Source organism: Telopea speciosissima, chromosome 7, assembly GCF_018873765.1.
Source record: "Telopea speciosissima isolate NSW1024214 ecotype Mountain lineage chromosome 7, Tspe_v1, whole genome shotgun sequence".
Classification (NCBI taxonomy): domain Eukaryota; kingdom Viridiplantae; phylum Streptophyta; class Magnoliopsida; order Proteales; family Proteaceae; genus Telopea; species Telopea speciosissima.
Genome location: NC_057922.1, coordinates 29,550,060 through 29,575,485, shown reverse-complemented (window position 1 = coordinate 29,575,485; position 25,426 = coordinate 29,550,060). Strand labels below are relative to the sequence as shown.

The 25,426-nt window shown below is 43.6% G+C and overlaps 3 protein-coding genes across 3 annotated transcripts; 2 read left to right on the top strand and 1 right to left on the bottom strand.

The window, feature by feature from the left end:
* The first annotated feature begins 8,309 nt into the window (after positions 1 to 8,309).
* On the top strand, positions 8,310 to 8,939 carry LOC122668431. Its single transcript, XM_043864997.1, has one exon. The coding sequence runs from the start codon at positions 8,310 to 8,312 to the stop codon at positions 8,937 to 8,939; it is 630 nt and encodes a 209-aa protein (XP_043720932.1).
* Positions 8,940 to 9,302: 363 nt separating this feature from the next.
* On the top strand, positions 9,303 to 10,110 carry LOC122668430. The gene is made up of 2 exons (XM_043864996.1): positions 9,303 to 9,309; positions 9,407 to 10,110. Exons 1-2 carry the CDS (start codon positions 9,303 to 9,305, stop codon positions 10,108 to 10,110), a joined length of 711 nt encoding a protein of 236 aa, XP_043720931.1.
* Positions 10,111 to 18,468: 8,358 nt separating this feature from the next.
* LOC122668429 lies at positions 18,469 to 19,356 on the bottom strand. The gene has a single exon (XM_043864995.1). It carries the CDS (start codon positions 19,354 to 19,356, stop codon positions 18,469 to 18,471), a length of 888 nt encoding a protein of 295 aa, XP_043720930.1.
* Positions 19,357 to 25,426: the final 6,070 nt, after the last annotated feature.

The following is a 25,426-nucleotide window of genomic DNA, read 5'->3' as shown; positions in this document are numbered from 1 at the left end:
CGTCCTGGTTTCAAAGATCCTGGAGCCAAGGAGGGGAGGTAGCCCAAACTGTCTTACTTGCTAGAGACAGGGCTTTCCAAGCTAGAGAATCTGCAACACAGTTCGCTTCTCTAGAGATATAAGAAAGGTGGCATCCATTAAGTCGGGATGCAGTTACAAAGATGTCAGCCATGACACCTACTATCTCAATAGGAGGATGAATTATCGCCTCTGTGGTTAACCAAATAGACTAGGTGCAAGCAATCAGATTCCAGGAGCACATTGTCAATATTAGCTTCCAGAAGAGCTAGCATACCAGCATGCAGAGCAAGAGCTTCCCCCATTAGCAGAGAGGAGGCATCAAAGGGATCCGAGAAGGCCATGATGGGGGATCCCAAGTGGTTACGAAGAATGACTCCCATCCCTCCGGAGTTTAAGGCAGAGGAGAACGAAGCATCGCAATTGAGTTTAAGAAGGCCCAAAGGAGGGGGAACCCAGGCCTGAGGAACATCTCTACCCACCAGAGTAGGCCGGGGATTCTGCAAGGAACCCAACAGGAACTCTTCATGGGCCTTATGGGCTCGATGGAAAACCTTAATTGGGGACCAATGCTGCTGGTTGAAAACAAGATCGTTGTGGGCTAACCATAAGTGCCAGCATAAGAAGGAGAACAAACTCAAGGTCTCAGCACCTTCCTGTTTACTGTGAAACCCGAGCTGGTCCCAAATCTGAAGCACACGAGCAACCTTCGGAGTTTTAGTTGAAGGAACAATGAAGGATAAGTTACTACCAAACCAAGTGGCTCTTGCGAAGGGACAGTCTAACAAAATATGATCTGAAGTCTCATTGGCATAACCGCACCTCGCACAGCTAGGATCAATCTGTCGAATCCTTTTGGCCAAGTTATCTCTAGTTACTAATCCTTATGCATAGATCTTCCAAAGAAAGGTTTGAATCTTTGGGTAAATCTTGCAAGTCCAAATCCTCTTCCAAGTTGGAGGCAGAACTTCCTCCCACACATGAGCATGAGAAGAGGAGGCTCTAAGATGAAATTGTTGGTCCCTGTGATTGGAAAGGAGGTGATACGTGGATTTGATCAAAAAAACCCCTTTCTTATTGTTACATCTGTGCCCGGACCCTGACCCAAACTCTGAATGTAGGTCCGAAACCCGATGGATCCTAGGTCCTACTCGCTAGCAACCCGTGGTGCACCAACCCGATAATAATTTTTGATGGGGAATACCCGATGATGTCATACCTACCTATCCAGAGGTAGCTACCAGACTTGTGTTGCTGTTCCATACATAAATTGATGGACAACCTAAGGTACAACCACTGCCTAATCAAAAGAGGATTTAAAATTCATTATAAATGTTTTAAACTGGGAGTAATGACCACAAATGGTGCAAGGACAATGCCCTTGGCATGGCACAGACCTTGGTGGGGCTTGGGTGCAAAAACAGTAGGGATTTACCTACTGGTCCATCCCTACTGGTCTATTAGATCGACCAGTACTGTAGTACTGCTCAAAATTTATAACAGATGCGTGGGGCCTAATGTTTCGCACCCCGGATCACCTCCCCGTGCTTAAAATGACCAGTGGAAATATTACCCTAATGATGTGATCATGCGGGGCCCACTTTGAAGTCATTTGCATAGGAGAATTAGTTTTAAAAATGTGTTTTCATAAAACACATTTGGCAAACAGGCCTTGGTAGCTGGATATATATATAAACTAGCTCCCAGCCTAAAAATCTTCCCTGCTAAATTCGTTGGAGAGAAAGAAGAGAAGGAGAAGGAGGAAGAGAAGAGAAAGAGAGGAAAGGAAGGCCTGGAAACTCTCTTTGAGGTTGGAACCAGCAAGGTAAGCCCCAAACCCAGTTGTTCTGTGCTGTACCATCCATTTTCATTGGCTGCAATCATAAGATCTTCAATGTTGTTGGTTGTACAGCCATGCCTTCAAGTGTCTACAAGGTTTAGCATGTTCTACTAGCTTTTCCTTGCTTTAAACCTTGCATGCAAATGTAAATCTGTTATGCTTGGCCTGCCATCCACCTGTGTCATGATGAACATAGGCTGTAACTGTCAAAACCGGCTTTGGTTAACTGATTCACATGCCCATGGTTGGTTTGAAGAGAGCCTTAAGGGTATAGGACTTATTAGCTTCATAATATGTTGATGCTAGGCATTGATTTCCTTAAACAGAACTGTTGTAACCTAAAAATACACTTATTCATGTGTGATTTCTGTTGTTCTTTACATGAACAGCCAAACATGCTAGCATAGATAACCAAAAGCACCAAACCCCCATGCATGTTAGTTTTTCCACCATGTACATGTTAGATATCATGCATGGAACCCAATGATGTTCTCTAATCATCCATACATGGTCATGATCCTTAGATCTAAGCCAAAACAACTTAGACATTTAAATTTTCGAATTGAACTTGTATTGGTCCATTGCACTGGTCGATTGGACAGACCACTGCCAATCGACTAGTATTGTAAATTAAAACCTGTGTTATCCCATGCTTACTCTTAGGTCTATGATACCCTGCATAGGGCCTCACATGAAGTCTCAGCCAAAATAATGCACTGCACCTCTGTTTTGGGCCAATTTGGTGTCCCGGGACAGGTCTCGGGTGACTAAACACATATCTAACACGGAACTATGACCTAAACCACTGATTAGAACTATCACAGAACCATCTAAAACCTCTTGTGTGAACCCCTTTCACTTCTGTGTCTGAAATCCCCACTGGTCCATTGGATAGATCAGTCCAATCCACCGGTGTAAACCATTGATGAATAACATGACCCTAACCCCTACAATTACCTAAAATAGTACCTAGGAACCCTTTGGAGACTGTTTCCTCAAACCCCTTGTGGTTCTAGCCACAGTAGCCTACTGGTCCATTGCCACTGGTCCATTGGATAGACCAGTGCCAATCAACCACTACTGCTGTCATAGCAATTTTGGGTCCAGCTTTGGACTGGAGGATGGACCAAGGACACCCCTGGTCACGTAGGATAATTTAGTATGTATTGATGTAATTTTCTATTTATTTACCTAGGCTGTGATTGTCCACTCGGTGACGCGTATCCAGATCAACAGTCTTCAGATTCGGCAGATTATAGCCAAGGTGAGTGGATATTAGATCATTCTTGTAGGTGTGGCCTTATGAACATATCTAAGATAACAAAGTTACCTGTGTTACTATTATCTGTTCTATATTATTATTTAAATTAATTTCGGATAGTGGAATTTACTGATGTAGCTATGGAATGTGGTTGTGAACATGTTGAGTTAATAATTGATGAATTAAATGCATGCTATGTGAACTGTTAGTTTAGATGCTGCAATAGACGGCTTAGAAATGAAAGGCATGGTGAGTCATAGTTTAGGCTGTGGGAGCATCGTGCATTTCATACTAGAAATGAGGTTTGTGGTAGCCCATAGAATGGGATACAATTGACACCACTCAACTCATACTTATCTTGTAGATCATTAGGCTAGGAGAACATACCCTTATGCTACAGCCCTTCCCAACAGGGGTGCAGGTGTTGGGTGATCATGGCCTCCTGAACAGTCGAGTGTAGCAGATGTCGGGTCAGGTTGACGTGGTTAACTTGGGGTCTGCCAAGGGAGGGGGTTGGACTCCTAATCCTAGCGTGGGTTCCACCAGCAATGATTGAGGTAGCAATCGAGGATCGATAAGGGAGCGACTAAGGTTATTGCTCGAGTCATTGTAAGTAGCATATACTTAGTGACTTAGCTGTGATGTTAGGTGGACTAGAGTAATAAAATTGAACCCAGCATGTAGATTGATGACTGTAATGCTTGTACCTGCTTGCATGATCTTATATTCATTTGCTGGGATCGGTGGAGCTCACCCCTCGTGGATTTGTAGATTGATGATTGTAATGGTTGTACCTGCTTGCATGATCTTATATTCATTTGCTGGGCTCGGTGGAGCTCACCCCTCATGGATTATTTCTTTTAGATGATTTTGCAGGTGGACATCTCCCTGAGTAGGAGGATTGTTACGGACAATTTGGTGATGGTGATCGTGAGTATTCTGGTGTGGACCCCTACGGAGGTGATCCCTCTGATGCGGGTGCACAGGATTAGGTTGGAGGAGCTTATCTGATGGCGACTGTCCTTTCTTTTTGATGTTCATAGAACATTCTTTTTGTGGATAGTTGATTGGCGCTTTTTTTTTGTATAGCTTACAGATGCAACTTTTATATATTTTATTTTTAAGATGCTGGGCTTTGAAAAGGCCATGTAGTTGTTATGAGGTAGTGTAGGTGCGAGCCTCTGTTAGATATTGTAATTATGGTTGTACTGTGGGTTGTGAGCTACTATTAAACACTGTAGTTTTGGTAGCTCTTCTATATAAATATAACACTTAGCTTCCGTTGCACTCTGTTTCCAATTTTATATTGTAAATGTGGTGTGTGTCTGTTGGGTGGTGTTTGCTTTTGAATCCTGGAGTTTCGAAGGATGTGGTTGGCATCCGGGTTACCCGCCTAACCCGCCTAAGGGGTGGTTTGGGGTGTGATAGAGTGGTATCAGAGTGAGAAGCACTCTAAACTCATAGACAGCGGAAATAGGTTTAAAAGTAAACTAGATGAGAGAAAAACAAGAACAATAAAATAGATAGACAATGAGAAAATAGAATTACATAATAGGAAAATTCATTCAAGTCCATAACTTCGATTTCCATAATATTTAAAGGGGGCATTAAGCCACTACATCAAAATACTGGAAGTACTACTTTCCAAACTACATACTGGGAAAGTTAAAAAAAAAAATACAATTAGCAAGCCAGAAAGGCAGAAAGCAACTATAAAGTAATGTCCTAGAGATTTCCAGTAGAGACAAAGCGAAACTACTGCTGAGCTGGATCAGGTGGTGGCTGAGGTGGATACGAATCAACCCAAAAATGTGCATCCCAAAAGTCCAACCTCTACTCAATGGTGCTCACCCTACCACCAAGTGACGAGAAACCCTGCTGCATCGTGGTAGAAAGCTCTCTAAGCTGACCACCCATAGATCGAAGCTCCATCATCATGTCCCTCATGCTGTAAGTCTCTGGAGATGGAGGTGTTTCCTGAGAGGTTGAGCCGGTGAACAGCTCTGCACCTGGGAGGTCTTCTGTATATGGATCAGCAGCTTCTGGAGCATCTATCTGACCCGCATTTCCATCCTCATCATCGCTCCTTGGGACACCCAATAAACCCATCTTGTTGATTGTAGTTCTGTTAATTGGAGTCTTGCCCTCCCCACCTTCAACCTCACCAGTGAAATCAACCCCAAAGGGCCTGAACACCTGGGATAAGAGCCTACCATATGGCAGATTACCATCTGATGGGTGTCTGGTGTGATACATCATCACTTCCATGATCAGATATGGCAGGCAAATTTCTAGAACCTTCCCTGTGCCTGCCTTATGCAAGCAAAAAGTAACAAAGGCCCGGAGCACGGAAACCCCTCACCTGTTTTCGCCCTTGGGGCAGATGTTGTACTGAACACACCTGCTCAATAACCGGGCTGGTGGCTTAAAATCAACTTCTGAACTCAGAAAGTCCTCCTTGCCAGTCAACGCCTTAAACATATGACTGCGGATCTCAATGGGGAAGTTCTCGCTAGTGTCAGCCATGGGCCTACAGTAGAGTCTGGAGCCTCTATTGGCTACGTGAAGTATGGCAGCTAAATCGGTGCAATTAAATACTATCTTGACTACTTTCACCAAACTTACAAGGCCATAGCCCTGGCACTCATCCTCACTAGCTGGCCTGAGGTTGCAATAGAAATGCCTAACAAGGTTAGGGTAACAAGGAAGCTCGGAGTTAAGCATTGGAGCCTAACCCAATGCATTGAACCTCTCACAGACCTTGAACTGTGGGAAGTCCTCTACCTTCACTACTTTCCCATTCTCGATCTTCTTATCTTGGAAGCTCCTCCAATCTCGAGCATGCTGGTAGCAGGAGAACCACAACTCATCATACTCACCCTCTTCCGAAGATAACTCATGTTCTGAAGAGTGATCCTCAGACCCTGGAGATGGGGGTTCTGATGCTGAAGACTCAGATTCAATTCTTTGGCACTTGTTGGCTGCAATTTCCTTGCCCTTACTTCGAGTAAGGCGTGTAGACATCTAAAAAAAAAAAAGAAAACAGGAATGCCATAAGTAAAAAACAAAGAAACAAAAAAAAAAAAAATACAGCAGCAATGTGGCATAGATATTTTAAAAAAAAAAAAAAAAAGGCAGCAAAGGAGCATGGATTTATCAACTCACAAAGGGGGAAAAAAAAAACAAAAAAACAACATATGTACTAATAGGCTAAAGAACCCTTGGCTCACACAACAATGCATTTGAATGTTGGAATTATGTAGAGATGCAAACCCTAGGTTACTTAGAGAGAGTAAGAAGAAGAAAAAAAATACTGCAGCAAGGGGCATGACTGTCCATGAGAATCATGCCAAAGAACCCCCAAATTCACAAAGGTATGTATTTGAATAAAGAAAAAAACTAAACAAGGATGCAAAACCCTAGGCTATTTAGAGAAGAACTAGAACAAAAAAAAAAAACAAAAACAAAAACAGCAACAGAGATGGGGAAATTTTGAGTTTTATGAAAACCCACCTTGAATCTTGAGGATGGGATGCAAAAGTCCTTGAATATCCTTAGAAATGGTTGGGGATGGGTGCTTCAAGCCTCTCCGGTCGTTCCTGCAGCTCCCCTTCAGCCAAAACTGAGATTGGGTTTGAGAAGAATGAACCACGATTTGGGTATATATTCTGCCCGAATCTCTGGTCAATTGAATTGACCAATTGAATTGACCAGTGCCAAAGGACCAATAGCAGGTCAGCAGCAGAAATTCAAAAAAAAATGCAGCAAACAAAGCTAAAATCTGGGTTTTGCAACTTTTCCATTAAAAAAAAAAAAAAAACATATGCATCAAATAAAATAACTATGCAACTTTATAAAATTAGCAAAAAAAAAAAAAAGAAATGGAGGGGTAAATGCATGTAGCATATGCACACAGAGGTTTATGAGTGAGCAGTTTTAATACATCCAGCTGTTAAAAAAAATATAGGACCAAAAAAATAATAATAATAATTTTATGGATGGCCATGGTAAACCACTTATAAAACACCTGAGGAATGGGTAATTTAAAATTGGGTATGTAAGCGAACTGTATTGGGAAAATTTGTATGTAAGCCCCAATTGTGTACTTGGCTGAAATTTATATGGTTGTGTAAGACCATATATATGTATGTTGTTATGCTACTGTAATTGTGTTGTTTTTGTAACTATTGATAAGCATTTGGGACCAATAACCTGTCATAGAATAGATCATCCGTAGAGAACTAACGGTTGTTTTCTTATGACAGGTAATGGTCGTGTTGCTTGGACTTGGCAAAATTCCAGCAGCATGCGTTACCTTAGGAAATTAAGGAAAAGACTAGCCAGAATCCATGCAATTAAGGCTGCAGCCAAGAGGGTGCTAAGAGAACACCTAGATTGGGCTAAAGTCTGTAGGATTGAGGAACGTGAGTTTTTCCTTGCGTTGGCAGAACAAGCTAGAGACGATATCTTTTACCAGGACCTGCACGCATATATGACCGGACAGCGACTCCAGAGTCTAGCTTGCTGAGTTCAGATACCAGGAAGGAAAAAAAAAAAGATGTGTGTACCTATATTTAAATACGTGAGCATGCTTTTAGTAAAATGCAAGATGCGTTGATAATATAGAAATGTGTATATCTGTGTGTGCAATGATGATGTGTGATTGCTTTAGTAAATATATATATATATATACATATAGAATGTAATGTATATGTAACAAGCACATTACCTCCACTCTCTTTCTAGAAAGTAGTCATGGTTAGTACAAGGGCAAACAAGAGAGCTCGTAGTGAGGAACAATCTCATTTCGTACAAGAAGCGAGACCATCAAGTGATCCGGGCCCGACCATTGAAACAGCTGCTACCTCTGGGAGCATGCGTGAGGTCCCTCCTCCCTGAACTCACGAGGTTCCTCTAGCACCTGTGATCCCTTCGGCTCAAGTACCCCCACCTCCACCAATTATGACCGACGGAGAGATCTCTGCAATCATGGCTACTATGATGCAGTCCATGCAACAACAGCAGCAAGTTGAACTGCAGATTCAACAACAACAATAAGAGCTGATGACCAGCATGAACGCACAACTCATGGCTGCCACATAGCAGAGAGCAGCGCCACAACCTAACCGCCCTCCAAACTTTCCTCCTCTGGTGCCTCAAGTTACACTAGAAAACTCCATTGCCAAAGTGATGGAGAAATTCAAGAAACTCCACCCTCCATCTTTCTCTAAGGTTGAATCAGATTCACTACAGCCTGAGAGGTGGATTAGCGCCCTAGAGAAAGCTTTTGAAGTGCTAGAATGTACCAACGCCCAGAAACTGATATGCGCTGGGTACCAGTTGCAAAATGAAGCCATGGCATGGTCGAAATCAGCTCGGCCAAATCTTGAGGCAACTCATCCTGACCCAACATGGGACCAGTTCAAAGAAGTGTTCTTTAAGAATTACTTCCCTGAGAGCCTCAGAGATAGAAAGGAAGCAGAGTTCTCTATCCTTACTCAAGGATCAAAGACAGTACTGGAATACCAACAACGGTTTGAAGATCTGCTCCATTTTGCACCAGATCACTTGAGGAATGAGGCAAGCAAGACCAAGAAGTTTGAGAAAGGACTCAAACCTAAAATAGGGGCTATGTTGTCAATTATGGAGATTGAAACCTATGCTCGAATGGTTGATAAGGCTAAGACTGTTGAAGACAGACTAAAGGATAAGTCAACTGCATCGCAAGGTTCAACTAAGAGGCCTTGCAATTTCCAGAATTACAAATGGCCTAACAAGACTTTCAAGAATCCTGGCAGCCCCAGTCCACTGCAATACTGATGGCCGGAAGCAGGCCGGAACTCGCAACCATACCGTTTGACCTATAATCAATCAAATCAATATGTTCATCTGGCTTCTGATCAAACTACGACCTTGGTCCAGACTCCGCGGTCGACGATAAGCCAAACAAGTCAAGCTTCTTCTCAATCTGCCCACTCTGTGCCTCCTTCCCAATCTACCGATCCCATCCAATGTTTCAGATGCGGTCAGCCTGGCCATTTCGTAAGAGACTGTGTGCGTTGGAAAAACATCTTACCCTCAAGACTCCAATCATCTGGCCGGCCCTACCAACACCAAGACAGCCAGACACAAGGGAAAGTGTACGTGCTGACCAACAAGGAAGCAGAGGCGGATCTAGAAGTAATGACAGGTATTTCTTTACCAAAAGGAACCATAGAATAAAGTTAGATAAGTTATATTTTACTGAGTAGACTATTGATTGCATCATTATCTTAATCCAAACATAGGTACTCTAAACCTAGCTTCCACCCCTGCGTATGTGCTATTTGATTCTGGCACATCACACTCCTTTGTCTCTAGTATCTTTGCAAGTAGAATGAACATAACTCCAAGAAATATAGGGCACAAGTTTGCAGTGAGCACCCAAGCCAGAAGTGTAATAAGTTTGAAAGAGGTATTTGATGCTTGCCCCATAGAAATTTGTGGGCGGAACTTGATGGCACGTTTGATCAAGTTTGACATGAAGGACTTTAATGTAATCCTAGGAATGGATTGGTTGTTCGCTCACGGAGAAAGTGTCATGTGTGTGGAAAGAAAGATCATGTTTAAGCCTAAGGAAGGAGATGAATTTACCTATAAAAGTGAACTAGTGAGGAAGCCAAAGAAGGTGACGATATCCGCACTCCAAGCGAAGAAGTTATTAGATGATGGGTGCCAGGGGTATCTAGCCACAGTTATGGATACAGAAGCAAAGGTAAGGCCATTAGAAGTGTTGGATGTAGTTCCGGAATTTCCTGATGTATTTCTCGAAGACTTGACTCAACTGCCACCAGAGCGAGAAATAGGATTTGCAATAGATCTGGTCCCTGGAGCAGCCCCGATGTCTAAAGCACCGTATCGCATGGCTCCAATAGAGTTGAAGGAATTACAAATTCACTTGCAAGACCTATTAAAGAAAGGGTTTATTCAGTCTAGTGTGTCGCCTTGGTGAGCACCGGTCCTGTTTATAAAGAAGAAGGACGGAAGTATGAGTATGTGCATCGATTATCGGGAGCTGAACAAACTTACAATCAAGAACCGATACCCCGTTGCCGCGCATTGATGATTTGTTCGATCAGCTGCAAGGTGCAAGTGTTTTCTCGAAGATTGACCTCAAATTCGGGTATCACCAGTTGAGGATCAAGTGTAGTGATATCCATAAGACTGCGTTCAGAACAAGGTACGGACACTATAAATTTTTGGTGCTGTCCTTTGGACTAACAAATGCCCCTGCAGCATTCATGGATATGATGAATAGAGTGTTTCATGACGTTCTGGACAAGTACGTCATAGTCTTCATAGATGACATTTTAATCTATTCGAAGAATGCCGTGGATCATGCACATAACCTGAGCTTTGTACTCCAACGGTTGAGGGAGCATCACCTATTTGCAAAATTCAGCAAGTGCAAATTTTGGCTCCGCCAGATAGGGTTCTTGGGACATGTAGTCTCAAGTGAGGGCATTAAAGTTGACCCCGGGAAGGTTAAGGCAGTCCTTGAGTGGGAGACACCGAAGAGCACCACAAAAATCTGAAGTTTTCTAGGACTGGCTGGTTATTACCCCCGATTCATTAAAAACTTCTCACAAATATCGGCGCCCATAACTCGTATAACCAAGAAGGGAGCAAAGTTTGAATGGACGGATGCATGTGAGAAGAGTTTTTGTGAGCTTAGGAGATTGTTGGTGTCAGCCCCGATTTTGACCATCCTTGATGGCACAAGTGGCATGACTATGTACACAGATGCGTCTAGAACTGGCTTGGGTTGTGTTTTGATGCAAAGAGGGAAGGTGATTACCTACGCATCAGGGCAACTAAAGGAACATGAGAAGAACTCACCCACTCACAACCTAGAGTTAGCGGCGGTGGTCTTTGCCTTGAAAATTTGGCGGCAATATTTATATGGTGAGAAAAGCAAAATCTTCAGCGACCACAAGAGCCTGAAGTACTTCTTCACGCAGAAGGATCTGAACATGAGACAGAGAAGATGGTTGGAACTAGTAAAAGATTACGATTGCGACATATAATACCACCCCAGAAAGGCCAACGTAGTCACAGATGCACTAAGCAGGAAAGCCCAGACACAATCCCTTGCCTCTCTAGCTGTTAGTGAGCAATTGATTGAGGAAGCCAGAAAGTTTGATTTGGAACTAATGATTGATGGGACAGCAGTATTGTTGGCAGCCTTGGATGTCCAACCATCAATCAGAGATGAGATAATAGAAAAATAACTGAGAGATCCAGAGTTATGGAAGATCATTAGGGGCATCCAACAAGGAACTTGGGAGGATCCAGACTTCTCAATTGCTAGTGATGGAGCACTGAAATTTAGAGATAAATTGTGTGTCCCAGCCAATTATGATGTGAAGAATCGAATTCTCAAAGAAGCCCATAATTCACCATACTCTATACACCCGGGCAGCATAAAGATGTACAAGGACCTAAAGAGGTATTACTGGTGGATCGAAATGAAGGAAACCGTAGCACTGTACGTTTCAGAATGTTTCTCCTGCCAACAGATAAAGGCAAAAAGGCACAGACCACATGGGCTATTGCAGCCATTACCAGTCCCTGAGTAGAAGTGGGACCATATTACTATGGACTTTGTAACTGGTCTACCCTTGACAAAGAAGGGCATGAATGCAATCTGGGTGATCGTTGATAGATTGACTAAGTCGGCCCACTTTATTCCTATAAAGGTTACTTATTCGTTGGACAAGCTAGCCCAGCTATACATCGACGGTGTGGTTCACCTGCACGGTTTGTCGATCAGCATCGTATCTGATTGAGACCCTAGGCTCACCTCAAGATTTTGGAAATGCCTTCAACAAGCTATGGGCACTCAGTTAAACCTAAGTACTACCTTCCACCCTCAGATCGACGGGCAATCCGAGCGGACCATACACACATTGGAAGATATGCTCAGGGCATGTACCTTGGAGATGAAGGATAGCTGGGACTCGTATGTTCCCCTGATAGAATTTGCTTACAATAACAGTTACCATTCCACCATTGGAATGGCACCCTACGAAGCACTATATGGGAGGAAATGTCGTACGCCTCTCTACTAGGATGAAGTTGGAGAACGACGCATGATAGGCCCAGAGTTAGTACAGGTCACATGTGAGAAGGTGGACATGATTAGAGAAAAGATCAAGGTGGCTCAATCAAGGCAGAAGAGCTACGCTGACAACAAAAGGAAGGATATTGAGTTTGCGGTCGGTGAAAAGATATTTCTTCGAGTATCACCAACCAAAGGCATCGCCCACTTCAGCAAGAAAGGAAAGTTGAGCCCGAGGTGTATTGGTCCATGCGAAATCCTAACAAAGTTGGACCAGTAGCATACCAGCTAGCTCTACCTCCGACATTTGAAGGTGTATATAATGTGTTCCACGTGTCGATGCTAAAGAAGTACATCACCAACCCGACACATGTACTTTTGACTAAACCAGAACATCTTGACACTGACCTGACCTATGTGGAGTAACCTGAAGAGATCCTGGCTTCGAAGGAACATAAGCTCTGCAATCGCACCATTACTCATGTCAAGGTTCGATGGAGAAACCACACCCCCGAGGAAGCATCGTGGGAAAATGAAGAAGAAATGTGTAAAGAATACCCTCACCTTTTCAGCTTATAAGGTACGCCAATTTCGAGGACAAAATTCTTGTAAGGGGGGGAGGATGTTACATCTGTGCCCAGACCCGGACCCGAACTCCGAATGTAGGTCCAAAACACGATGGATCCTGGGTCCTACCCACTAGCAACCCGTGGTGCACCGACCCGGTAATCACTTTTGATGGGGAATACCCAATGATGTCATACCTACCTATCTGGAGGCAGCTACCAGACTTGTGTTGCTGTTCCATACACAAATTGATGGACGACCTAAGGTACAGCCACTGCCTAATCAAAAGAGGATTTAAAATTCATTATAAATGTTTTAAACTGGGAGTAATGACCACAAATGGTGCAAGGACAATGCCCTTGGCATGGCACAGACCTTGGTGGGGCCCGGGTGCAAAAACAACAGGGATTTACCTACTGGTCCATCCCTACTGGTCTATTGGATCAACCAGTTGGATCGACCAGTACTGTAGTACTGCTCAAAATCCATAACAGATGCATGGGGCCTAATGTTTCGCACCCTGGATCACCTCTCCGTGCTTAAAATGACCCGTGGAAATATTACCCTAACGATGTGATCATGCGGGGCCCACTTTGAAGTCATTTGCATAAGAGAATTAGTTTTAAAAATGTGTTTTCATAAAACACATTTGGCAAACAGGCCTTAGTAGCTAGATATATATATAAACCAGCTCCCAGCCTAAAAATCTTCCCTGCTAAACTCGTTGGAGAGAAAGAAGAGAAGGAGAAGGAGAAAGAGAAGAGAAAGAGAGGAAAGGAAGGCTTGGAAACCCTCTTTGAGCTTGGAACTAGCAAGGTAAGCCTCAAACCCAGCTGTTTTGTACTGTACCATCCATTTTCCATGGCTACAATCATAAGATCTTCACTGTTGTTGGCTATACAGCCATGCCTTCAAGTGTCTACAAGGTTTAGCATGTTCTACTAGCTTTTCCTTGCTTTAAACCTTGCATGCAAATGTAAATCTGTTATGCTTGGCCTGCCATCCACTTGTGTCATGATGAACATAGGTTGTAACTGTCAAAACCAGCTTTGGTTAACTGATTCACATGCCCATGGTTGGTTTGAAGGGAGCCTTATGGGTATAGGACTTATTAGCTTCATAATATGTTGATGCTAGGCATTGATTTCCTTAAACAGAACTGCTGTAACACAAAAATACACTTATTCATATGTGATTTCTGCTGCTCTTTACATGAACAGCCAAGCATGCTAGCATAGATAACCAAAAGCACCAAACCCCCATGCATGTTAGATTTTGTATCATGTGCATGTTAGATATCATGCATGGAACCTAATGATGTTCTCTGATCATCCATACATGGTCCTGATCCTTAGATCTAAGCCAAAACAGCTTAGACATTTAAATTCTCAAACTGAGCTTACGCTGGTCCATTGCACTGGTCGATTGGACAAACCACTGCCAATCAACCTGTACTATAAATTGAAACCTGTGTTATCCCAGGCTTACTCTTAGGTCTGTGATACCCTGAATAGGGCCTCACATGAAGTCTCAGCCAAAATAATGCACTGCACCTCCGTTTTGGGCCAATCTGGTATCCCGAGACAGGTCTCGGGCAACCAAACACATATCTAACACGGAACTATGACCTAAACCACTGATTAAAACTACCACAGAACCATCTAAAACCTCTAGTGTGAACCCCTTTCACTTCTGTGTCTAAAACCCCCACTAGTCCATTGCCACTGGTCCATTGGATAGACCAGTCCAATCCACCGGTGTAAACCATTGATGAATAACATGACCCTAACCCCTGCAATTACCTAAAATAGTACCTAGGAACCCTTTGGAGACTGTTTCCTCAAACCCCTTGTGGTTCTGGCCATAGCAGCCTACTGGTCCATTGGATAAACCAGTGCCAATCAACCACTACTGTTGTCATGGCAATTTTGGGTCTAGCTTTGGTCTGGAGGATGGACCAAGGACACCCCTAGTCATGTAGGATAATTTAGTGTGTATTGATGTAATTTTTTATTTATTTACCTAGGCTTTGATTGTCAGTCCGGTGGCGCGTATCCAGATCTGCAGTCTTCGGATCCGACAGATTCTAGCCAAGGTGAGTGGATATTAGATCATTCTTGTAGGTGTGGCCTTATGAACATATCAAAGATAACAAAGTTAACTGTATTACTATTATCTGTTCTATATTATTATTTAAATTGCTTTCGGATATTGGAATTTACTGATGTAGCTATGGAATGTGGTTATGAACATGTTGAGTTAATAATTGATGAATTAAATGCATGCTATGTGAACTGTTAGTTTAGATGTCGTAATAGATGGCTTGGAAATAAAAGGCATGGTGAGCCGTAGTATGAGCTGCGGGAGCACCGTGCATTTCATATCGAAAATGAGGTTTGTGGTAGCCTGTAGAATGGGATACTGTTGACACCACTCAACTCATACTTATCATGTAGATCATTGGGCTAGGTGAACATACCCTTATGCTACAGCCCTTCCCAACAGGGGTACAGGTGTTGGGTGATCATGGCCTCCTGAATAGCCGAGGGTAGCAGATACTGGGTCAGGTTGACGTGGTTAACTTGGGGTCTGCCAAGGGAGGGGGTTGGACTCCTGATCCCAGCGCGGGTTTCACCCACAATGATTGAGGCATCAATCGAGGATCAATAAGGGAGCGACTGAGGTTGTTGCTTGAGTCATTGCAAGTAGCATATACCTAGTGACTTAGCTGTGATGTTAGGTGGACTAGAGTAATAAAATTGAACCCAGCATGTAGATTGATGATTGTAATGGTTGTACCTGCTTGCATGATCTTATTATCATTTGCTGGGCTCGGTGGAGCTCACCCCTCGTGGGCTTGTAGATTGATGGTTGTAATGGTTGTACCTGCTTGCATGATCTTATATTCATTTGCTGGGCTCGGTGGAGCTCACCCCTCGTGGATTGTGTCTTTTAGATGATTTTGCAGGTGGACATCTCCCTGAGTGGGAGGATCATTACGGATAATTTGGTGATGGTGATCGTGACTATTCTGGTGTCGACCCCTACAGAGGTGATCCCTCTGATGCGGGTGCCCAGGATTAGGTTGGAGGAGCTTATCTGATGGCGGCTGTCCTTTCTTTTTTATGTTCATAGAACATTCTTTTTGTGGATAGCCGATTGGCGCTTTCTTTTGTATAGCTTACAGATGCAACTTTTATATATTTTTTTTTTAAGATGCTGGGCTATGAAAATGCCATGTATGTAGTTGTTATGAGGTACTGTAGGTGCGAGCATCTATTAGACATTGTAATTATGGTTGTACTGTGGGTTGTGAGCTACTATTAAACACTGTACTTTTGGTAGCTCTTCTATATAAATATAACACTTAGCTTTCGTTGCACTCTGTTTCCAATTTTATATTGTAAATGTGGTGTGTGTCTGTTGAGTGGTGTTTACTTCCGGATCTTGGAGTTTCGGCGGATGTGGTTCAGCATCCGGGTTACCCGCCCGACCCGCCTAGGGGGTGGTTCTAGGTGTGACACTTATCTCCTCCCCAGATAAGCCGATCCTCTGTAGGGAAAAGTCTCAATTTAATCCTGAAAATGGCAGCAGCTTCAGTAGGAGAAAATAACTGAATAATGTGATCCCTTTTCCAAGTATGGTTATCCTCATCTATTAAGTCTGCCACTTTGTTGAAACTACACAAAGCTAGCTTCAAACTATGAATCTGAAAGCCAGGCAGAGATGGGATCCAACAATAGTTCCAGATATCAATCGCTCTACCATCACCAACTTGCCAAAGAAGCCCTCGTTGAATGACTGATCTACCCACCGGTAAGCTCTTCCAAGCCCAAGAGGGCTTATTTCCACTACTAGCCTTAAGAAAAGAAGATTGAGGGAAGTACATAGCCTTAATAAATCTGACCCAAAGGGAATCTGGATTGTCCCACAACCTCCACGCCACTTTATCTAATAAAGTGCGGTTATGAAGGGTAGGATCCTGAAAGCCTAACCCACCATTCTCCTTGGATCGGCATAAGCGAGATCAACAAATCTAGTGCATCTTTTTCTCCTCAGCTTGTTGACCCCAATAGAAATTAGTGATAGCTCTCCTGATGGTCTCATGATGGGAAGCGGGGAGAGCAAAATGAGAGGCGGCATAGCTAGACATAGAGCATGCAATAGCCTTTATCGGGAGCTCCTTGCCAGCCTGTGAGAGGAGCTTGTGTTTCCAACTTTGGATCCTGTTACAAGTTTTAGAGCTGATGTCCTTGAAGACCTCTTTCTTTGACACTCCAAATTCAGAGGGGAGCCCTAAGTATTTGGGGGGGCCATCCCCATACTTGACTTTGAGAATGCGAGAGAACCACCTCTTAAACTTGAGCGGGATATTAGGGCTGAAGGTAATGCTAGATTTCTGAAGATTGATCTCCTGACCGCTAGCCTTACAATAGAGAGAGAGGCAGGCCTTCAAATTGTTAACCTCTTACAATTTGACCTCATAGAATAACAAACAATCATCCATAAATAGGAGATGAGAAATAGAGGGTGCTCTATTTTTGACTTTAATGCCTCGGATGAGATGACCCCCTTCCGCTTCTTCAATAATGGAGCTGAGCACCTGGGAGTAGAGAATAAAAATAAAGGGGGAAAGGGGGTCTCCTTGGCGAATTCCCCTAGAGGGGGTGAAGGAGCCCTTCTCAATGCCATTCAGGAGTAAAGAGTACGAAACAGAAGAGATGCACTCCATAACAAGGTTAACCCAATGAGTATAGAAGCCCAATTTGAGCAGAGAGGCTTTAATAAAAGGCCATTCCAAACGATCATAAGCCTTCCACATATCAAGCTTTAGGCCCAACAGCTTCTTTTTTCCTTCTTTTTTTTATGCTTAATATAGTGGAAAAGCTCATGAGCTTTAAAAATATTATCAGAAATCAAGCGGTCCGGAACAAAGGCTGATTGAAAGGGAGAAATAATACCTTTAAGTGCCTCCTTAAGCCTATCAGCAAATATCTTTGAGATGACCTTAATTGCGGTGCCACACAGACTGATTGGCCTAAACTGCTCTGCTAACTCCGGGCTAGCCACTTTAGGAATGAGGCAAATGTATGTCTGGTTCAGCTCTTTAGGGAGGATACCAGTGATAAAGAAGTCAAAAACCAGGTGATGCATGTCCTCGTTTGTGATTTCCCAAAATTTCTGATAAAAGATAGGGGGGAAGCCATCAAGACCCGGTGACTTAAGAGGGCCCATAGACAACAAAGCATTACGCACATCATCCATCGAGGGAGGGCTGCAGAGCATACTGTTGACGTCAGTAGAGACCGCAGGTCGAAGAGTAGCCAAAGCTTCCTAAAGAGAGTCCAATTGAGTACCCTGAGCAGTAGCAGCATCCTTGAAATAGGATATGAGAACCTCTGCTACTTCCACATCTGACTTAGTCCACACCCCATGCTGATCTCTTATCTTAAGAATTCGATTATGCTGCCTCCTTTGAATTGTCGATGCGTGGAAGAAACCAGTGTTCTTATCACCATTTTGAAGCCACTCTATCCTTGATTTTTGGTGCCACAATACTTCTTCACAAGCAAGCGCTTCATCAAGCTGATGCATAATTAAATCTTCCTCGCTTTGGTTAAACTCAGAACCAGATTGACCCTGCACCTGATCCAATCGAGATTTAAGAGCTTGGATCCTGGACTATAAATGTCTGAATTCCTCTATGTTCCACTTCTTTAAGGCAGCCCTACAGCGAGTAGATTTTTGATCAATCGGATGAGGAACAGTGCCAATAGTGGGAGAACCCCAGGCTTTTGCAACCACCTCTCGACAGCCCGAATGGCGAATCCACATTGCCTCGAAGCAAAAAGGTCGGGGGCCAGATGAGGATCCACCCAAAGTGTCAATGAGGAGGGGATTATGATCGGAACAAACTACTGGTTTTATAAAAACTGCAGCATCTTCGAAAGAATTCTGCCATTCCACATTGGCCAACGCCCAATCCAATTTGATTCTAATGTTGGCACTGCCACATCTCCTGTTTTTCCATGTATACGCTGGACCATTTGTACCAAGATCCAATAAGCCACATGTGAATAAGAAGTCTCTAAAGATGTTGATATCACGATCACCTTGCCTGTTCCCACCCGATTTTTCATGCCAACCCAAGAATGAGTTGAAGTCTCCAGTACAAAGCCATGGCTCCTGGCGATTAGCCCCAAAGGAAGATATGCGATTCCAGACCAGATGTCTATTGCCCCTAACCGAGTCTCTATAAATACATGATAACCAGAACTTGTGATTTCCACTACTAACTTCACAATCGATTAAGTGTTTATCAGCAGACCTGATGTCAATAGTGATATGATCGTGCCATAAGAGCGCTAAACCCCTTGCTGTACCAGTAGCATCCACAGTAAACAGATTGTTGAGCTTCAGACTCCTTTGGATTCTACTCATTCTACTGAGTTGGGATTTGGTTTCCATTAAGAAAATGACATCCGATTTTTCCGACTTGAGGAGGTTCTTGAGAGCTCGAACTGACCTTGGGCTCCCCAACCCCTGGCAATTCCAACTGATGAGCCTCATGACTCCCCATGGGACTAAATAACCCCAGTCTCCACGGGTCCACAGTATAAAAAATGATCAGCCTTGGTGTCCACTCGCTCATCTTCCACCATCTCTGTGAATTGAGGTTCTGCACTTCTCTTGCCATGTCGTGCTTTCTTCGTTTTGGTTGGTATACGGGATGGTTCAAAGATTGTGAGAGCACGACGGAGTTTGGGTTGGGGGGAATTTTGTTACGATTCTAGAATCTGAGAAAGGGATTCAAGAACCCTAACATTGAAAATCTCACTATTCGAGTCAGTGAGGGACTCCTAAGAAGAGGGAACTGAGAGAGACAAACTAAACTAATTTCTTCATTCTTTTTCATACTCTTTGAATACAAGGAATTCCGGCCCTTTTATAGGGGTAATACAACCAACCATTTGTAACAACAACCTAACTAATCACTAAACAACCTAATTAATCTAATCAACTAATCTAATCATATCCTCTAATTCCACATTCATAACATTCCACGGCCCATCAAAACGACCTTGTCCTCAAGGTTGGAGCCAAGAAACCACTACACCAAACCATTTAACCCACAAATCAGGCCAACAGAACAAACAAAAATGAAAAGAAATGGGAACTGAGGCCACAAACAAATATGAATTGACACCCACAGCATGAGCTAGGCTAATCCACGTGTCCTAACCACCATCATATCCACATGGGACAGCAAGTCTATGGAAAAAAAAATCACTTTATTGGCCGTGAAGTTGAGCAAAAAAGAGATGGAGATGGCACTTTTTTTTTTTTTGTCTTTGTCGCTTTGTTGTTTTTTGCAACTTTTCTTTCTTGCTGCCAGCTTTACTCAACAATGGCGCAGGAGAATGCTGCAATCGTTGATGGCTGATTAAACTCATCTAATGATCCCTGATTCGAAAATGAGACTGCGCAGATGTACAGAAATGCTTCCGGTGCAGAGGAACTGAAGAGAGTTATGTATCTAAAGATGAAGGCTAAACAAGAGCTCCCTCTCCTCCTCGGCGCGGAACTCAAGATTGGTTCTTCCGTCTACTTGGTCTCCGACCAGGCCGAAGACCCTGATGTTGTTGGCTCCGCCGTGTTCTGCCTTGAAACCGACGATATTGACGGCTCTGTCAACAAAGGTGTGGCTACCGGTGCTACGATAATCGGTGATATATCTGAGGGTGAGGGCGGTTACTGCGGAATCTCGGGGTATTGGAATCGCCCAGAAGTCCACTAACACCGCCTGGTCCCAACTCATCGATCTCCTGATGCAAGCCCATTGAGACAGAGGTACCCTACGCAGAAACAGAGCCCCCTGCAGCAACAAGCGCCGAGGCTGGAATCGACGGAATCAACTCTGTACTCGTGGAGGCGATGATCGATGGCTCTGCTTGCTGTAATAGCTATCGTACCGTTTCGGCGTCGGATTTGTGAACTCCATTCTCTCCGCAAGTGGGAAATCCGAATCACCACCGTCACCTATTTTGTTACTTGGTGGTGGCGGCTCCGGTGGCGGCCGAGAAATCCAAGTCTTCGTTGTTCCTTGCGCGCACATTTGGTGGAAAATAAGGCAAGTTATTTCCCGATTGATCGGTGGTGGCCATGGCGGAGTAAGCGAAAAATCCAAGAAAACTGAGAAATCTTGTTTCAAGAATGGTGGCGCAGCACTAGTATCATTCCAATTTGCACCGGAAATGGGTTTCTTGCAATGGATTTTGGCCATTGCCACTGGGTCGGCAAGATCGAGTTTAAAAACTCCGTCACTTTCTGCAACCAACGAAGCCTGCAACGAAACTTCCACAGCGGTTATGCGATCATCGGCTACGGTCTTCGCTGCTACAGTCTCCCCATCCTTTAGGTGGTTTGTGCCATTCTCAGTCTTGATTGGCTGAACACCAACGGCAGTGGTGACTGCAATTTCTACAGAAGCAGCGACAACTACAGGGGTGAATGACAACACAACCATGGCAATGGAAGTGATCTCTGCCACGGATGCTCCAGATAGTGTCAAGTAAGGTTCAAGATCGGCCATTGAACCAAAATCTTCAACTGCCGCAAGATCAACAGTGTAAATCCTCTCCTGCTCCTTGCAGATTGCATCTTCAAGACATGGAATGAATGCATGATTCGGATCTTGACGTGCCAGTGACCGGAAAATGAAGACCAGCCTATTGTATTGGGTGAACAAACCCATTGGAAGGGGAAGGTTCAATGAAAGCACCAATGTTACGATTCTAGAATCTGAGAAAGGGATTCAAGAACCCCAACAGAGAAAATCTCACTATTAGAGTCAGTGAGGGACTCCTAAGAAGAGGGAACTGAGAGAGACAAACTAAACTAATTTCTTCATTCTTTTTCATACTCTTTGAATACAAGGAATTCCGGCCTTTTTATAGGGGTAATACAACCAACCATTTGTAACAACAATCTAATTAATCTAATCAACTAATCTAATCATATCCTCTAATTCCACATTCATAACAAATTCTCTGGGCTCTAGTGAGACGTGGACTTCTGGTAGATTCCAGAGGCTGAGTTATCGGAGCGGTTATGTTATGAATACTGTCCAAGAGAGTTGGTTGGAAGTGTGGGATCTGAGGGGGAGATGGAGGTTGAAGGTGAGTGGAATATTGGGAGGAAGTGGGGGTTGAAGTTGTGGGCCCAGAATGGCTGTGGGATAAGGTGGAATTGGGCGGGTCAAAAGGGTACTGATGTGGCATGTTCTGGGTATGGAAAGAAATGGGTATAGTAGTGGAATTGACCCCGGAGGGGTTAAAGGCAGTACAAGGCTGGCTATAAGGAGGAGAACGCGTTACGTTGAGCTGTCCTTGAGGCGGGTGAGATAATGACACGTCTGCCATATGTTGCAGAAGAGACAGAACCGCAGAAGAGTGCTCTGGGCATTTGGCAAGGTAGTCTTGGATGGGGGGAGGAAGACTTAGTTGTTTGGGGAATGATGGTGAAATGAGTGGCTCACTACCCAATGGGGAGGGGGGGGATGTGCCGAGGTAGGAGTGGGGAAATTGAGAGAAGAGCACGGGGAGCTAGGTTTTTGTAAATTAACCAACCGCAGGGCTGAATTTGATGCCAAGGTGTGAGAGGGGAGGGACAAATCATAGCTGGCTTCTGTATTCGATGATCCCGATGTGTCAGAAATAACCGCGACGCTCTTGCCTTCTGTACGTCCCTACAGCTGCAGGACATGTGTCGTATGTGCGTTACGCATGCCTTGGTTTCCATCCACTGGAACAGTGTTGTCACCTTCCTCAGCTCCGGCGTTACCACTCTGCAAATCCACCTCGCCGTATGTACCAAGGTCAAGTATAAGGCTCACGGGAGTAGAGAAAATGATCTTCGCTTTTCGCAAGAGTCTATCATCCGGCTGGGTACCACGGAACTCTGAGTTGCACCTGGGGTGGGGGAGACCCGGACAGTGGGGATGCTACTGACAGCCATGCACACTCTTATGACGCTCAAACTCCTCGAACATCGTAGTACACCGTTTATCATCGTAACCTATGAAGCCACAAAAGCTGCAGAATAGTGGTAATTTTTCATACCTGACTGAGATGGTAGTGACTGAGCCTTGATGACGTTTAATGTTGAGCGAGGTTTTGAGCTGCTTCAGGATATTGATGAGGGTTCTCGCACGGATATAGGAAACCTTGGTTCCAAAATGCACCCCCTCAATCATCATAATAGATTTAATCTCCCCTATCTTCTTGGCTAATTGGGTATTTATGGTAGGGTCCGTCAAGTCTACTGGAACAAAGTGCAGTTGTATCCAAAATTCGGACCAGGAGAAATCCCACTTCTGGACAGAGTTCCAGGGTCCCAGAAGAAGGAGAGTACCTGCTACTGTCCACGGTCCTTCTTTCAAAATGTTGTCACGGTCCATAGAGTGGTGAAACTGGGACAAGAACCTTCTCTCGCTAAGGGGCGAGATATCGATCTTGTGACTAGGGTTCCAAGCCGCAAGAAGTCCCTCAGAAACTGCTTGTCGCCTGAAAGGTCGTCCTTCGAGAATGTGCCCGGCTAAGCTGTTGTCCCAGAGTTTAGCAATCCTTATCTCATGATTCTCATCAGCTGCATCAAGAGTAAGCTCATCCTCATCAGACTCGTGAACTGAGCACTCTGAGATAGTGTCGTCCTCTTGAAACGAAGGAGAGGCCGTCTGAGATGTGGGGTACTCCGTCTGAGGAGAGGGAAGATGGAGCATCGTAGTCACGGTGGTGATGGCGGGGTACTTTGGGGGCCTCATGAAGCAGTACGGGCCGCCGTCAAAATGGTAGAAGAGAGTAGGGAGGGTTAGGCGTAGAGTGGAAAACCTGGGTTGTAGCAGACTTGAAGAGCGCTGATAACGAAAGCCAACGAGAGGAGGTATGGAAACTAGTGATGATGAAAATGAAGGAGAAGAAGAGCGGAGACCGAGATGCCGGAGAATAAGATGGTAGGAGTTATCTGAGTTAGGACCCTAGGGAAGAAGATGACACGCACCAGGCGGAGAGGCGAAGCACGCTCATGGCGGAGTTGAGGTTCACATGTGTGGCATTAATGACCTATAGTCCTAGAATTCTCAAAACATGTATTTGGCCACCTAAAAATTTTCTAATTGGGAAGAAGGTAAAAACATCCTGAAAATTTTCTAATTGGGAAGACGCTTCACATGTGTGGCATTTTCTAATCAGTTAATTTAAAACTGATAATTTATTGATTCAATTGAGTCACATTGACCACGCATATATGCATGAGCAAGTGACAAGGTAAAAACACTTAGGCTGCGTTTGGTAACGGTCTGAACAAAGAACCCCCGTTCTTGATTAGAAACGTTCTTTTGCGTTTTTGATCTAGAACGGCGTTCTGAGACCGAAAATGACCGTTTGGTAACGTTCTCAAGAACGCTGTTCAGAACGAAAATGTTGTTTAGTAAAATCTGTTCTTTTCTATTTGATATTAATTATAATAATGCCATTTCTTTGTCAATTATACCAAAAAAAGACTTGTAAAATCCTTTTCTCTTACCAACCTTAGCATAAAATTAAAATATCTCATTAACATAACCAAAGTAAGTATAAAAAGATGCCAAATTTCAAAGATGCCATTAAAATTAGGTTCTTGAGTGGATTAGTGGCATAACTAACTATGCTATGAACAGTTGAATAAAGAGGGCCTTGGTGGACTCGAACCATCATCCTCTTGGAACATGCTCATGTTCCAAGTGCTCTACCAATTTGAGCTAAAGGCCCATCAAGTTGTCAATGAATTAACACAACAGATTAAACCAAATTATATTCTCCATTCTTTTGGATTCTAGAAAGCTAGGAGATTCCATAGACTGAATGATCTTAACTAACTGAAGCACTTGGCTATTTTGGACATGAGAAGTAAATAAATTTTTTGTTTTTCAAAGAAAAGGCAATTAGTACAAACAGAAAAATGGTGGTGCCAATGCCAGAACCTTTTGAAATTGGTCCTAAGCGATAACATAGATGGGCCCTGCTCTTACCTGCCATTCATTGCTTCCCTTCTCAGTAATTTCTTTGTCTTCCCCAATCCCCTTTCTCCTATGTGAGTGGAAAAAGTAAAGGAATAAAAGGTATGGATATGAAAGTTGAATCAACTTATAATTTAAAGGGCAATCATATGATAGTCCCCCCTAGGGTACCCAGATTAGAAATCAAAAGTTCAAGTTTGAACCATTCTCCCCTGTCATACCCAGAACCAAACGAAGCCCATCCCACCTACAAATTTCCTTTTATTGTTTCCTGCAACTAGAATTGATTTCGCAGCCCCGTAGTGCACTGTTTCTTCTCATTGATTCTATAGGTCGAATATTATTTCCTACATTCAAGTTCAAATCCGTTGGCCTGCTTTAGCTCCTGCATATAGACAAGAAACTGTCCATACATTGTTTGTTTCAATAGTTCTTGCTTGAATTTCAATCTTGTTTATCTATGCTTGAGTTGTACAATCACTGAGAAGAGAAGATGGGAAGAGAGTTGGATGATAGATGGGGTGTATATCATACCAGCCTTCATGTTTTTATATTTAGAAAGCCAAATAAGAGTTACAAAGGAAA

Excerpts from the sequence above, each read along its gene's own strand:
- LOC122668431 (XM_043864997.1), top strand. The coding sequence starts at position 8,310 with ATGGAGAAATTCAAGAAACTCCACCCTCCATCTTTCTCTAAGGTTGAA.
- LOC122668429 (XM_043864995.1), bottom strand. The coding sequence starts at position 19,356 with ATGAGGCTCATCAGTTGGAATTGCCAGGGGTTGGGGAGCCCAAGGTCA.